This window comes from Hemibagrus wyckioides, linkage group LG20 (genome assembly GCF_019097595.1).
Source record: "Hemibagrus wyckioides isolate EC202008001 linkage group LG20, SWU_Hwy_1.0, whole genome shotgun sequence".
In the NCBI taxonomy this organism is placed as follows: Eukaryota; Metazoa; Chordata; class Actinopteri; order Siluriformes; family Bagridae; genus Hemibagrus; species Hemibagrus wyckioides.
The window spans coordinates 14950413-14967203 of NC_080729.1; the positions used below are offsets into that span (position 1 = coordinate 14950413).

Sequence of the window (16791 nt, forward strand, 5' to 3'; positions counted from 1 at the left end):
AGATTCTTTCAAAATGTTAAATGTAGACCGTCTCTACACTGATCAGGCATAACATTATGACTGCTGCCAGGTGAAGTGAATAACACTGATTATCTCATCATGGCACCTGTTAGTGGGTGGGATATATTAGGCAGCAAGTCCTCAAAGTTGATGTGTTAGAAGCAGGAAAAATGAGCAAGTGTAAGGATTTGAGCGAGTTTGACAAAGGGCCAAATTCTGATGGCTAGACGACTGGATCAGAGCATCTCCAAAACTGCAGCTCTTGTGGGGTGTTCCCGGTCTGCAGTGGTCAGTATCCATCAAAAGTGGTCCAAGGAAGGAAGGAACTGTGGTGAACCGACGACAGGATAATGGGCGGCCAGGGCTCATTGATGGACGTGGGGAGCGAAGGCTGGCCTGTGTGATCCGATCTAACAGACGAGCTACTGTTGCTCAAATTGCTGAAGAAGTTAATGCTGGTTCTGATAGAAAGGTGCCAGAATACACAGTCAGGGCTGTTTTGGCAACAAAAGAGGGACCAACACAATATTAAGCAGTTGACTATAATGTTATGCCTGATCGGAGAAATGCTCGACACAACATTTAATGATGGGTATGTGCTAATGGTGGAAAGAACTCCATAGCAAATCGACACTATTCGGTGTACCATCAGCAGTGCTACAGTTCATGGTTATTCAGGAAAAAAACAGCTACAAGGCAGTAAAGAAGCACATGTAAGTGAAATAAACCCGAGAGTTTTTTGAATCTAGGACGAAAGGCTTAGCCTTATCACAGTGTTTGTGGCCATCATGTTTATTGTGACGGTTTGTCCACTAGGGGGCAGTCGTGTCCAAGCCAGCGTTTCTATTTTCCACATTGCTTTTGGGGCCCAGTGTAACCTGATCATGTCTGATTCATCCTTAACCAAAAAAAAAAAATCTAACACGTGTTGAATCAGCTGAATTACACGGAAAATCGTTAACTCTGGCCTTCTGTCTTCTGCCACAGCATGGCAAAGTCAACACTCATGGAAATTATTGCTAGAACCAGCAGAGCAACTACACAGCGGTCCACATAATACAAATCTATCCTTGAAATGACTTTATAAAACTGTAAATGTGACAAAAACTTCCCAAAAAGTTATTGTTTGCTTTGTTTTAAAATGGAAACCAACCCTATTGGGTATAGAAAACATGGCATGTCCTTCACATAAGGCGGCTATACAATCCACTTCTCAGCAAACTACGTTAACCGTTTATAACCAGATTCAAGAACAGGAACAGAGATATTCTAAGGTCAAAAACGTCCATCTGAAATGAACAGACACTTTCACTTCTAATATCTGAATTAAAGAAGGCTTTTTTTCCCACAAGACTTTCACGTCATGCTACTGTTACTACTAGTGCAGGCAGATGTTAGTCATTTTTTTGTTTAACAGCAGATCAGCTATAATTAGCCATTTATTTCTATTAATACCCTAGTTCTGAATATAGTGTGGTTTCTACATTTATGAGGATTTATATAGCAGCTGCGCTTTAGAATAGACTACAACTAATAGAAATAAATCACAAGCAGAATTTTTTAAATAAATTAAATAAGTTTAAACTGCGCTAATAATAACTGGCAAGTAGTTTTACATGAATATAAAATGAATAAAAATAAATGAGTTGAAAATTTATATTTAGATTTGGAATTGTTATTACAGCAAAGCTTTCTATAGAGACCCTTATTTATTTATTTTTTTAAGGAGCCTCCGGTGTTAGTTTTATTGTATTGGTTGTATTAATAATAACATGACAAGTATTTATTTATTTGTTTATTAATTCATTCATTTATTCTCTAGAGGATTGAGACTGACGAGGCAATGGCTAAGGAAATCGCTAGCATTAGCTAACACTAGCTGGAGCTAGCTCTCACAACAATAAATCTAACTACAATGGTTAATTGTTTATAATGAAATGACAAATGATAATCCTAGGCATATTGCTGAGGAACTTATTTGGCATGCTGTTATTGGAAAATAATCACATTCAGGGATGATTCACAGCTCTACAGGTTGGTTCTTTGCTAAATTAACCTTTGCTAAGTTTAATACACACATACTCCACATAAAAACAAATAAAGGGAATAAAGGAAGTCATTGTGACAAAGATTACACCTTTATGCTTTAAAAACTGAATTTTTTCCCCCGTCTAATTTGTATTAATGCTCTCATGTCATGAGCATTGCTTGTTCATCTATTCACGCGTTTTCTATACCCGCTTTATTCCTAATTAGGGTCACGGGGATCTGCTGAAGCCTTTCCCAGCACACATGGGGACGAAAGACAGGGGTACACCCTGGACAGGTCGCCAGTCCATCACAGGGCCACACATATTGACAGACAACCACACACTATGGGCAATTTATAATCACCAATCAATCTAATGTACATGTTTTTGAACTGTGGGAGGAAACCAGAGTAAACCCATGCAGGCAACATGCAAACTCCACACAGGAAGGCCTGTTCAACCCTGGGATTCAAACCTAGGACCTTCTTGCTGTGAGGCAACAGTGCTAACTGAGTGCTGCTCATTCCATTTCAACAATAAAACCAATTAGCATGAGCTAACAGCTTATACCACTAGCCTTGACTGCGTCGCTTTCTGAATAATAGCCGCATATTTTCTTACAATGCAAGTTCATACTCAGGCATCCAGCTTTTCATCCAGTCTAAAATGTTTTCTCAGTCATCATTCCTGCCATGTTTAGACTGTTTCAGCAACAGCTTCGATTTTACTGGGGCAAGACAACGCTACTAATGATGACAGTAAAATTATTTAAAAGGCTTACAGTATAGGTTTCTGTCCAGTGAATCGAGTGAAGTAAGCCCATAATGAGTCGACAGCACACGGTCACCCACAGCTCTGAAACTAGAAAATCTGCCTTATTTTTCCTCTATTCCTCCAACATTGCGTGAAAAACAAGGTCGCTGAGGTGCACATGCATTGTAGATGGATGTATGGACTTTATCCACTCCATAATCCTGTCTTTCCCTCTTCTAAAAGTTGCACGATTTCTTCTAAATGAAATGATTCGGTATATCTTAGACAAATCATCTTTGTCTTTCTTTGCAGAAATGCATTGGATTTCTTTCCTATTTTTGCTGCAAGGAAGGAAAAAAAGACCTTGTTGGCCACACAATATTGTAAGTGGCAGCTCCAACTTAGAGCCTTAACCCTCGCTGCTCCAGGAATACAGTATCATGGTTTATCCATGTGATTAGCCTCATAAAACGTCCTTACAAAATGGGATATGCAAAGAAAAGGATTTCACTGTACTGTAATGTACATGTGGCAAAGCCTTCTTCTTCTTCTTCTTCGCAGTCGTCTTCTTCTTCACAAGCCAATTGTGGTGTAAAAAACCTTAACATTAACTGTCTTGCCTGCTTCTTCTCCTCTACTGAAAAGCGTTTTAACAGCATTAGCATGGGGCAGTATAATACCTGCCCCAGTAATCCTCAAAAAGTGTTTATTGTAGTTGGAACTTGTGGACACTACATGCAATAATACCTCCACGGATCTAAACACGCCCATGATTGCACACCACCTAGAAATACAGACAAATCAGCAGAGCTATTATCTGTCAAAAAAGGAACATCATTAAGCGTCAAATCACTCAACAGAGGTAAAATTTCACCAGAAAGCAGAGTTGTGGAAAAAGTCAGCACCAAGATAGTTAATGGGTAAAATTTTGTTTTTTATTAATCTACAGTAGTTAAAGACATAAACACTTAAAAAAAAAATACATATAGAAAAACGTGTGCAATAATTTTAAGCCATACAATCAAAAGCTTTGGGAAAGTCAGAGTGCAGGCCACAGTATAGGACAGAACAACATTAAAACTCACCTGCTGCAGATGCTGGCTTCAAGCATCCGCATACACATGAATTCAGAGGCCAAATTAGAAATTAATGAACTGAATTCACCCAAAAAATGAATCCAGGGAATCACTCACACTGTGCCATGACTATAAATGTTAGAAATGCAGTTTTGGGATCAGACAGACAAGAGATACAGATAGATTAGTTACAGATAGGTACATTAGAAATATGTGTATTCATGTCATCAAGTTCAATCATTATTTCTCCAGCTTTATTGATACAGCATTACTGATCTGAGCGTCACACTAACGGAGCTATTTCACAAATCTTTATTCAGTTGGATTTTATTGTCAACCTGAAATGGTCAGGCTGTTGCTCTTGGGTTTGGAGGTATTCTTACATGAAAAACAAGGGCTCAGAGCTCAAAAATTAGCGTACATATTAACCGAGAACTACAGGGTTTGTGCAGGCATTAAAACAAACAAAACGTAGATTATACAAAACTATTCGCTGGGATTTTATACACTGCTGCAAACTGAAGCTGACTGAAAAAGGCACGACTTTTCGGAATTTAATTTAGTACACGAATAAAATAAAAGATGCATTGCAGTAGGGGAGCTCTACCCCGCATTGGGGCCTGCTCTATTTTAAGGCCTTTGGCTTTCAGCAGCTACACCAGACGAACACAGAGAGGCTCTGTTTGTTGGGAGAAAAACTGGGGAAAAAAATAAATAAAAAAATCACCTCATGCTCGGTAAAAAAATCTCGCAAGCTAAGCAACATTGCAGAAATGCACAGCTCAGAGCAGCGCGTCGTAGCGTAAATAACGGGATTAATCCGAATCTGTGAACGTGACACAAATTCACACGGAGCCTGTAGATATTTCTGTTGGCGGGATAGATCCAACATTTGCGATGTGAGAATATTGCATTTAAAAAACCAATCTGAAGGTGATTTCATTATTTGTCGTGTAAGAGTGCAAAATAATACACCGTATATGCTTACACATAAACCCTAATTCGTTTCGACTCTTCGAGAGCTTTGGCTTTTAACAAGTCGCGTCCTGATTAGATTTTGCTCCGATCTTATCATTATGTGCTGTAAGTCCTGACGTGTGGCTCTTTATAAAAATGATGGAGATCCACATTCCGAGAAAAGGACTGGAAAGGTACGAGTCTCACGTCTAGATTGAAAAGAGCACGTATTATGTGCATACACTGAGGGAGGAAAGAATAAATCATATGCTGTGACCATTAACAAATCCTAACCATGTGCCTCGGGCAGTTTTTCCAAGAGCTGAAGCTTTTTGCTGCAGCGGGAACGTGCGCCAGATACACGTGAGACCCGTCATGAGGTCCACTCCCAAAGCAGTCATACTAGAAATAACTATTTTTTGAATGCAGCATCACAGGTCCTTACTAATCCAGACAAAGACCACTAGAGTACTGAAGGCCAGTCTGTTCTGAGAGCAGTGAGGGAAAAAAAATGTCACGTCCTTAAGCGTACATTTATTTAATCTTATTTTTTACACTTTTTGTGATTATATAAAACTCCTCTTGTCCCTAAATTCACATAAAAAAAGCAGTAGGAAAAAGTAATAAGTTTGCAAATATGCAATAGTTAGCTAGTGGTATTTGGTGATGTTAGATAATATCATTTATATATATATATATATATATATATATATATATATATATATATATATATATATATATATAAAGTCTTTTTTTTTTTTTTTTAAAAATGTAAAAATTAGTCACATTATGCAGTCCACCTTGTGTTTTCTTCTTTTTTTTTTTTATACAAGGAAAAACACTACTGCCATTCACCAGGAGGGTCATAACTATAAAAATCAACCACCACAGGATATATTTTCATTAAAACTAATTTTAAAAAATTTAAAAACAATGGCAACTTGGACTGTCTCGTCACCACCACATAGTGGATGAGGGATTTGAACTCGACCTCGGGCGTTTTCAGTGGCACGGCTTCTTGAAATTTGACGGACCGACCCCCGACCTTTGCGCTTGACTTTTGAAGTCGTTTCCATTTAAGTCTCGTGCGTTGGAATTCAAAAATAAAAAATCAACTTTGATCGTTTTTAAGATTTGAAGATCATGTGCTTTAAGTTCTAAAACATGATTTATGTAATTAGTTTAAAGTATAAATATAGCAGACCCTCGACAGAAAGGACAAAATATAGGGATACTATATGATGCCACTCACACACACACACACACACACACACACACACACACACACACACACACACACGAATATAAAGGAGAGATTATCCACGTGTGGAGGCGAGTCTGTAGTCAGTGTCACTCAGCTTTAGTGGCTACAGTAGCTGCACTGATGCCTCTGGGATGCAGATGTGGGGGAATTAGTGAGCAGCACTGCAGCCTGTCCAGTGGTTATATATACTTATATACACTTTCTGGGTTTGGCGTGATAACGGTACACATCGGCCTCAAGGCTGCAAGTCTCTCATACAGTCCCAGAAATGCAATTGTGATTCCTCTCTTGGTCGACTAGCTGCAGGCTCGGTTTGCGCTCCAATTCGTCGCCGTCCGTCATGTTGGGGTGCTGTTGGCGCGGAAGCCGTTCCTTGAAAAAATCCGAGACATAGCGCACCTGCCGGGGCATGTGGTGCTAGGTTATTCGACACATTTGGACAGCATTTTGAACAGAATGCGAATGTTTTGAGTCAAAACTTACGTTAAGCACGGCGATGAGCGCCCCCTGCAGGAGACCCACGAGCACGTCGCTCCAGTGGTGTTTGTAATCGGACACTCGCGTGTATCCGACGTAAATCGCGAAGGCGACCAAAAAGAACTGGATTGTTGGTCGGAGAAGACGTGCCCATTTGAATGCCATGCGTGCCTGCACGTATAACTAGAGAGAGAAAGATGAACAATAAGTGATTGGATAATAAGAAACACTCCTCTTCCAAACCTAAAAACTGTATCATCATCATCATCATCATCATCATCATCCCAGATACAGCTTCTAATAGTTATTAAACACCAAGCTATTGGGGGAAATGGCTTGTGTACTTTTCCAGGAAATGATTTTTTAAATGATTTCAGCATAAAGTATTATTTGGAAAGTATTATGTTTTAAGGAAGGCTGCCAGGTTTATTTAGCATAAAAAGTACCGCCGTGGCTAAAGAGACCCTCTGAGGATGTTTATGAGTAATTCCATAGAAACGTATTTCCAGGAATCCAGCTTTAACACAGCAAATCCTCAGCATCCAGTGGCTTGTGTGGGTGTGAAAAACTTTACAGTTTTTTCTTTACACTTTTATTAGCGTCCTGTTTGAACAGGACAAAAATGCCTCTTAGAGGAAAAACAAAAAGAGAAAGCTTTATATCAGACACATCTCCGATTCTGATCAATTATTATTATTAGTGCTCATGCGTGACGTTTTCAATGGGACTGCTGTTGTGAAACAGTTCGAGGGAAAGCGTTCTGGGATGGTTTCGCGTAAAAATAACTTTCAGTCTCTTGGGACGCGAACGTTGCCAAGTACGGGGGTTGTTAATCGTGTGCATCCAAAAGAACATGAAATTCTGTCTGTGTGCATTGCTGGAATGATGAAGTGAGACAGAAACAACTTACAGCCAAAAACAGCATGCAGTACATCCCAAAGGACGAGTGGCCAGAGTAGAAGGACAACCTGGAGAAAGCAGAATTGTTAGCAATGTTTATCTAATTCATTAGATGAAATGCATAAAGTTTAGCAACACCACTGATGAAAGATGGCTTTGCAACAACTACACTGATTTCAGCCTTCAGCAGATCTTACCTATGCACAAATGTATATTCTAGGCTAGAGAATGTGATGTGCATAAATATAGTAGCTGACTGATATGGTAAAAATAGATTTCTGTAGAACAAACAGAATGAGAAAGGTCAAATCCTACAATCACACGAGCGAGACGAAACAGGAAGTGAGAACTAAAGCTGACACTACAAAAGATACACACACAGGAAGTCAGGTCAACAACAGCATGACCTTCAGCCCTGGCCTTCCTGTCTCTGGGAGCCGTACCTGGATTCGGTGACGTTGTTCATGTTTCCCGTGCAGTTAATTACAGGCATGTAGCCCTTGCACACGGTCGGCGCGCACACGGCCATGAAGTTGGGTCGCGGACGTCCGATGGTGAATTTGGCCATTTCTGTAAGAGACTGGCTCACACAAGCGCCGAACAGGAACGTGCCCACGACTTTGTAGAGCGCTGCGGCGTACTGGTTGAAGTCGGAGTTGGAGTAGAGGCGCTTGCTGTAGACCAGGTAGGCTTCTCCTGTGGTAATCTGTACAGAGAGATAAAGAAAATAAACGGGAATGAATCGAAGCAAATGTGTGACGGATAGCATCATTGTCTTGGAGGACTTCAATCAGATCCTGAAAATATCATGGTGTAAAGGAAATAAACATGAAGCCATCAATTGACCGGATGTCTCGTTGAAGTATTTTACATACAAAATGGATTCAGGAACATTCAGACGGGTGACAAATTAATAGAAAATCCCAACATAACATGTCATATCTCCACAAGCAGTCAATTCGGCAAAAATCAGGTGGGGAAAATTTGAGGATTTGGGTCAATCACCTCAATCAGGATAAAGGGATCCAAAGGGATGGACAAAACAGCATTCTTTCAAGGGATATTCCCTTAAATGGTGTTTTGATGATGGTGACTGAAAGGTCACTCCAAAATCTTTTGTAGATGTTTCATTTGGTTGGGATCTGATGAGTCTGAAGGCCATATCATGTGATTAACATCATTTTCATACATCCTCATCAAACCATTCAATCAGCTCTGGATGGGGGCGGAGTCATGCTGGAAGAAACCACTCCTCTCAGTATAGTATATAAATATGAAATATGAGTGAGTGTCAGCAAAATTCCTAACAAAGCCTCTGTCTGCTTTCTTTAACTAGTTGTCTGTAAAATAAAAGTCATTTCTGGGGATCATGTGACTGAAAATATCAGGCGCAGACTCACAATGATGATGGTGCAGGTGATGGTGACGGCAGCCATCATGCCGTGTGAGATGGTGTCGGTCTTGTACGGGTAACGGATGCTCTCGTCGTCGCAGTACACGCCTCGAATGTACGGCGTGAACATGATGGTCATGATGATGAACGGCATCGCCGCTGAACGACAGAGAAAGACAGATGATGCGGTTATTGCAAGCAAGCAAGGTGCGGCAAAAAACATTAAGCTTAATTTAGGTATCATAACTTAGCTATAATAAGGATCGTCTGTGCCAATACTTTTGATTACGAAACCGTCTGGACTGATACTAATAGTGTCATGTGATGTGCTGTTAAACACATCTGGAATTAAGTATCAGGAAACGAATCCAAATCAAGTCTTCAGTGTATAGGAGAAGAGAGAAAAATAAATAAATAAAATAAAAAGCTAACCCGCTGTCGTTCCAATACTTTTGGAGGGTTTTCCTTTTTTTTTTTATAGACAAAATGATTTAGATTCTAAATCTGAGCCTTGTTCAGTAGAGGAAGATTTATAGATCAGCTATAACATCAGCATCACACAAACATTTGGAGAGCATTTGAACGGTTGGATTATTCCCATCCAATCTTAAACAGGTTCATATTGTGTGTTATAAAGCAGATATAAAATGTTTGACTAAAGAGCAAAAACGTCACCAACCACAGACAAATCCTCACTCCTACAGTCCACACCGGAGCTGATAACACACTCCATATTCCTTTATCTTCAGTCGAGTCACCAAGCCGAAAGCATTTACGAATTGTAAACACGCCCACAGGTTCAATATCTGTAATCTGGGCTTCCTGGTTAAGTCCTTAATAGATGTTCAATACGCAATGTCTAAAACTGCTGTCTTATCTTCTGCTTGCTTTGTAAATCCTTTCCTTTTACAAAACAACTTCATCCGTCTGTGTGTCTCCGAGCTGCTCCTGTGTGCTAGAGATCAAGAGCTTAATCATCACGGACACTCCCGAAGGATCGCCCGGTCCCTGTCCTTACTTTTTAACTAATTATTTAATGTTGTGGAATGTCTGCGAGGTTACGAAAGTTCATTCCTCTTCTCACTTTATGCTTAACCTAGAGCAGTTCATTCACCTTTCGTTTCCTTTATCGTGAACAAAAGACTGTCATTGTTCTGTTACACAGAAACCGGAGATCCATATGAGGAAAAGAACGAAAAAAGAAAAAAAGGAAATATTTCAATTCCTGCTGAAACTGGAGACTCCTTCCTTCCCATACAGGTTCAATAAAATAGATAGAAAGCCCTCTTGTTACTATAGAAAACGATAGAGCATTAACGTGACGTAAACTGTGATTTCCAGCTACTCGGTTATAGACGACAAGACTTCAAGAACACTGTGGGATGCTAAAGACTAATCCCCAGCGTCTGTGGTGATATTATGCTGATTCGTGCTTATTCTCAGTAAAGATATCTTACCCCGGTCCTAAATTTGATGCCAAGTTTGGTTCCTGGAAAACCAGAAGCATGTGATTACTTGCGCTTTAAGCGGAAAAATTTTTCCAGTTTAATCGGTTCAAATGGGCTGGTGTGTGTGTGTGTTGCAGGAGGTGGTATGATCATCTCTTCCAAAGAAAAAATAATCATACATTAAAGCATGCAGGCATGTAACAGCATACAAATACTGAATAAACTACTGAATCCACGTACCTGGACACCTGGGTCATGTAGCAACAACTAAACAACTCGTACACCAAACAAAGACCTGGTGGATATTTAAAGCTTACAAAGCCAAAAGAGAAGAAGTCAGGAAATCTGGCTACGCTCCAGAGTCCATAACCACCCACCGTGATGGTGGGAAATACGCTCATTGTGGGCCGAGCGGGTGACGATAAACCTGTCTCGCTAAATGAGGTCTGGAACAATGAAGGAGTTCTCAGGAGTTGTTTCAGGAAATCGTTAAACTTCAAAAAGGACGGGGAGTCTATACGATCTCGTGCGTAACGGGATGTTTACAAAGACGTGATTAATACGTGACTCAGAGACGCACGGAGACATCCAGCCACGTCGGCACGTCCAGTAAAATCGTGCAGGTCCAGAGCTGGTGATGGTGTCGTCTCAGGCACTTTCACTGTGGCATGGTTGCTGATTGGTGTGTTTTCTGCAGATTTGGACATGTCTTGTGACATCACCACAACACACATTCAGCCAAAGCCATTTTGGTCTTCACTGGTAGTAGAATAATCTAGAAGAATCCCGAGTTTGTGATTTCGATAGCTTGGGTAGTTTTCCACCAAAATCTTGAACAATTTTGAATAAAAAGCACTTTTGGCTGCACCAGTCACACAAAAGCTCTGAAATCCTAGATGAACTGGTCTCCCTGTCACCTTGAACCTTGAACCAGTCTCCTCTGATCTCTCAAGGTGCTTCGGAATCAGGTCTCTGCTGGAATTTTCTGACACGATGTGTTTACTCAAAATGGTGAAACAGGCTGAAACACCTTGATGATGAGAGACATCAGAGGAGACTGGTTTAAGGTGACAGAAAGACCAGTTCATCAAGGATTTTAGAGCTGTTGTGTGATCGCTGCCACCAAAAGTGCTTTTTATTTTCATTCACAGTTTTGGTGGAAAACTACTAAACTACAACAGGATTGTTTTTCTAGATTATTCTATTACTTATTTCAGGTGGTGGCTCAAGAAGTTAAGGCTCTGGGTTGTTGATGGGAAGATCAGGGTTCAATCCCCAGCACTGCCATGCTGCCACCGATGGGCCCTTGAGTAAGGCCCCCAACCCACCTTGCTCCATGGCTGACCCTGCTCTCTGACCCCAACCCCCAAGGATGGGATATGAGACGAAAGAATTTCACTGTGTATGTACAGGTGACAAATAAAGTCTACTACTTAACCAGCGAAGACACACGTCATTACTTTCTATAACATCTGTACTCTGGAATCGAAGATGGCTTCGACTGAAGGCGTGATGTGATGATGTCACAAAACATCAGAAAGCTTCTCCGAATATCATGCCTTCATGTCTGTCTCTAAAGCAGAAAAATCACAAAATCCTGGAGGGACTGGAAGACTCTTTACAAACGTGATGAGCAGAAAAGCATGTCAATGCATGCGTTTAGTCCTCTGACATCACAGCACAGCAATTCACAGGCATGAAAATGAAAAAAAAAACCCAAATATGATTTAATGTGGTGTAATGGGAACGTCCACAAAACAAGTTAATTCCTGTTATCATTACGTTACATAACAGTCAACAGAATCTTCCCCCCCCCCTCTATTAATAAACAAGCAAAGCTTGCCGTACTGCCGAGAAACTCCAAAACTCTCCGTCCTGAAGTCTTTCCCAGGTTGGAAAAAATAAAGGAACAGGTTTACGTCTGACACCTATAAACACTCGTTCACTCACCAGACTCTTTTTTCCCCCCCTCTGTCTTAAAGGTAAGAAAGCTTTACAACAGGAAAACCAGCCTGTCAGGTTAGTGAGGAAGGAGAGAGTTGGAAAACTACAAGAAACAGCTTTATCTCAGACGGATATAAAGTACCAACACTGGAGATTCCTTCCAAACTCCTTATAGAAAATTCACCACATCAGCAATGACTCACAATTATTACATCATGTGGAAGTGAATGAACTGTTTATGAATCCAAACCTTCTAAACATCAGATTAGAGAATTTAACAAGACTAATTAAAAATGTTTAACTTCTGTACTGAGTTTTGGCAAATTAAGGGAAAACTTGACACACACAAACAGACACACACACAGACATGCACATACAAAGACACACACACACAGACATGCACACACACACACACACACACAGACAAGCACACACACACACAGACAAGCACACACACACACAGATACGAGCACACACATACAGACACACACAAACAATCAGACACGTACACACACAGACAGGCACACACACAGACAGGCACACACATACAAAGACACGCACACACACACACACAGAGACATGCACACACACACAGACATACACAGAGACACACACGTCCATCCAACAGTTTCTGAGGTTTCTGATCCAAGAGAAGCATTCCTCACTGATGCGAAACCCAGAAAGCAGAAACAGCCGAGTTGCTGCAGAACTGAGAGATCCATCCTACACCATCTGTGATACTACAAGAGCACACACAGACACACACACGCCCTTGTACCTTCATAACAAAAATGACTCCAACTCACTTTTGGCGTAATAGCTGACGAGGTGGTCACTTAAACTCTGACAAACCAAGGACACAAACTAGGTCGTGTTAATTAATCAGCGCGACTTAAGATAACAGGATTTTAACCAAAACGGTTCCAGATGTGCTTTTTACAAAAAACAAACACACTCCCCAATTTAACGGCTGGTTACGCAGGTGGTGTCGATCCCGAGGCTTTAGGGAGGACGGCATTAAACTGACCGCTAGATTCTGAGGCAGATCCGCATCATTAAGTTCTCATAGACAGAATGTTTACCTCGGAAATCACATTTAAGTAAACATGCCAGACTCCATCACAGGGTCCAGAGATGTCCATGGCGTTGCACCTGGCTGATGCAGGAAAATGCTGCACAGCCTGGTGCTCTTCAAAACCCTAATGTGTGATGTCATGCATGAAGGCCACAGTAGCTTCATTGTGCCATCAGGAAACGTGTGTCTATGTTGGCGGGTTCGCGTCTCAGTCTCCGCCTCGGTTTAACAGACAAGCGAAAACTTTGGGATGTCTGGAGCAAACTGGCACTTTTCTCATACACACTGTGTAAAAGCTGACCGCGGCCTTTTCCTGGCATTAACCTTGGCCGCTAAAACAGTTTCATTTCAAAGCTACAGACGGTCACACACCAAAAGGTGGAGAAACCCAAACATTCCAAGATGCTGTACGCACTCTCTCCCCCCCCTCCTTTTCCATGTCTGTAAGGCTTGCATGGCTAAACCATGGCTTGCATCCCTCCTCCCTCAGGACATTTGGAAGATGGGAACGCTAAAGGGTTTCAAAAACAAGACAGCGTTGCGGGAAATTCTGCCTGGGGGATAGTCAGGAAAGAGAACAGAGTTATTCTGAGGCAGGTTTGGAGAGAGAGGGGGAAAGATGATATCAGAGATGATGGATGTTTTTGGAAAAGGAGAGAGGGTCATGTACCAGTGTAATAATAAACATGTACAAAAAGTTTGGGATATCGCAAGATGGTTTAGCGCGGCAAAGTAAATCCGTCAGGAAATGAGTGTGCCGGGTTCGTGGGAAACGTCCACTTCCTCCTTTGAATGTGTAGCAAGAAGGGAAATTTTTTATTTGTAAATTTTTATCAAACTTTTATTTCTTTTTCTGAGCAACATTCTTCAGAAAGTGTGTGCATGTCAGAGAGAGAGAGAGAGAGAGAGAGAGAAAGAGAGAGAGAAAGAGAAAGAGAGAGATGGTATATTACACTATTGGTATATTAACACACACACATACCCCAGTATGTCCTAGTTGTTTAATAATTGGGTATATCTTACACACACACAGAAATATGTCCTAGTTGTTTAATAATTGTGTATATCTTACACACACACACAAATATGTCCTAGTTGTTTAATAATTGTGTATATCTTACACACACACACACACACACACACAAATATGTCCTAGTTGTTTAATAATTGGGTATATCTTACACACCACACACACACACATACACACACACACATACAAATATGGTCTAGTTGTTTAATAATTGGGTATATCTTACACACACACACACACACACAAATATGTCCTAGTTGTTTAATAATTGTGTATATCTTACACACACACACACACACACACACAAATATGTCCTAGTTGTTTAATAATTGGGTATATCTTACACACCACACACACACACATACACACACACACATACAAATATGGTCTAGTTGTTTAATAATTGTGTATATCTTACACACACACACACACACACAAATATGTCCTAGTTGTTTAATAATTGGGTATATCTTACACACACCCACACACACAAATATGGTCTAGTTGTTTAATAATTGGGTACATCTTACACACACCCACACACACAAATATGGTCTAGTTGTTTAATAATTGGGTATATCTTACACACACACACACACACACAAATATGGTCTAGTTGTTTAATAATTGGGTATATCTTACACACACACACACACACACACAAATATGGTCTAGTTGTTTAATAATTGGGTATATCTTACACACACACACACACACACACACACACACAAATATGGTCTAGTTGTTTAATAATTGGGTATATCTTACACACACACACACACACACACACAAATATGGTCTAGTTGTTTAATAATTGGGTATATCTTACACACACACACAAATATGGTCTAGTTGTTTAATAATTGGGTATATCTTACACACACACACACACACAAATATGGTCTAGTTGTTTAATAATTGGGTATATCTTACACACACACACACACACACAAATATGGTCTAGTTGTTTAATAATTGGGTATATCTTACACACACACACACACACACACACACACAAATATGGTCTAGTTGTTTAATAATTGGGTATATCTTACACACACACACACACACACACACACACACACAAATATGGTCAAGTTGTTTAATAATTGGGTATATCTTACACACACCCACACACACACAAATATGGTCTAGTTGTTTAATAATTGGGTATATCTTACACACACACACACACACAAATATGGTCTAGTTGTTTAATAATTGGGTATATCTTACACACACACACACACACACAAATATGGTCTAGTTGTTTAATAATTGGGTATATCTTACACACACACACACACACACACACAAATATGGTCTAGTTGTTTAATAATTGGGTATATCTTACACACACACACACACACAAATATGGTCTAGTTGTTTAATAATTGGGTATATCTTACACACACACACACACACACACACACACACAAATATGGTCTAGTTGTTTAATAATTGGGTATATCTTACACACACACACACACACACACACACACAAATATGGTCTAGTTGTTTAATAATTGGGTATATCTTACACACACACACAAATATGGTCTAGTTGTTTAATAATTGGGTATATCTTACACACACCCACACACACACAAATATGGTCTAGTTGTTTAATAATTGGGTATATCTTACACACACACACACACACAAATATGGTCTAGTTGTTTAATAATTGGGTATATCTTACACACACACACACACACAAATATGGTCTAGTTGTTTAATAATTGGGTATATCTTACACACACACACACACACACACACACACACAAATATGGTCTAGTTGTTTAATAATTGGGTATATCTTACACACCCACACACACACAAATATGGTCAAGTTGTTTAATAATTGGGTATATCTTACACACACCCACACACACACAAATATGGTCTAGTTGTTTAATAATTGGGTATATCTTACACACACACACAAATATGGTCTAGTTGTTTAATAATTGGGTATATCTTACACACACACACACACACACACACACACACACACACAAATATGGTCTAGTTGTTTAATAATTGGGTATATCTTACACACACACACACACACACACACACACACACACACAAATATGGTCTAGTTGTTTAATAATTGGGTATATCTTACACACACACACACACACAAATATGGTCTAGTTGTTTAATAATTGGGTATATCTTACACACACACACACACACACACAAATATGGTCTAGTTGTTTAATAATTGGGTATATCTTACACACACAAACCACGTGTGAGTTTCTTCACTGTTCACCCGAGAGACTCCAAATCCTTTGTGATTAAACGAGATGTGTCTCTCTCTCTCTCTCTTTTTTGTTCACGTACACAAAAGTGTGGTGTGATCGCTGCTTAATAACGACCAGTTTTTCTACTTTTATCTTCTGCTAGCTCACAAGGATAAGGCCTGGTGAAATCAC

General features: G+C 40.0%; 1 protein-coding gene across 1 annotated transcript in view; it reads right to left on the minus strand.

Annotated features, from left to right (window-relative positions):
• Nucleotides 1-3696: 3696 nt before the first annotated feature.
• plpp2a (phospholipid phosphatase 2a) overlaps nucleotides 3697-16791 on the minus strand; it is a 31974-nt gene continuing 18879 nt past the window's right edge. Inside the window, exons 2-6 of the mRNA XM_058418730.1 lie at nucleotides 8858-9009; nucleotides 7901-8163; nucleotides 7468-7525; nucleotides 6564-6740; nucleotides 3697-6479 (exon numbers count right to left, since the gene is read on the minus strand). Of these exons, the coding sequence (XP_058274713.1) occupies nucleotides 6333-6479; nucleotides 6564-6740; nucleotides 7468-7525; nucleotides 7901-8163; nucleotides 8858-9009 (797 nt within the window). The 3' untranslated portion in view covers nucleotides 3697-6332. The remainder of the gene's footprint in view (nucleotides 6480-6563; nucleotides 6741-7467; nucleotides 7526-7900; nucleotides 8164-8857; nucleotides 9010-16791) is intronic.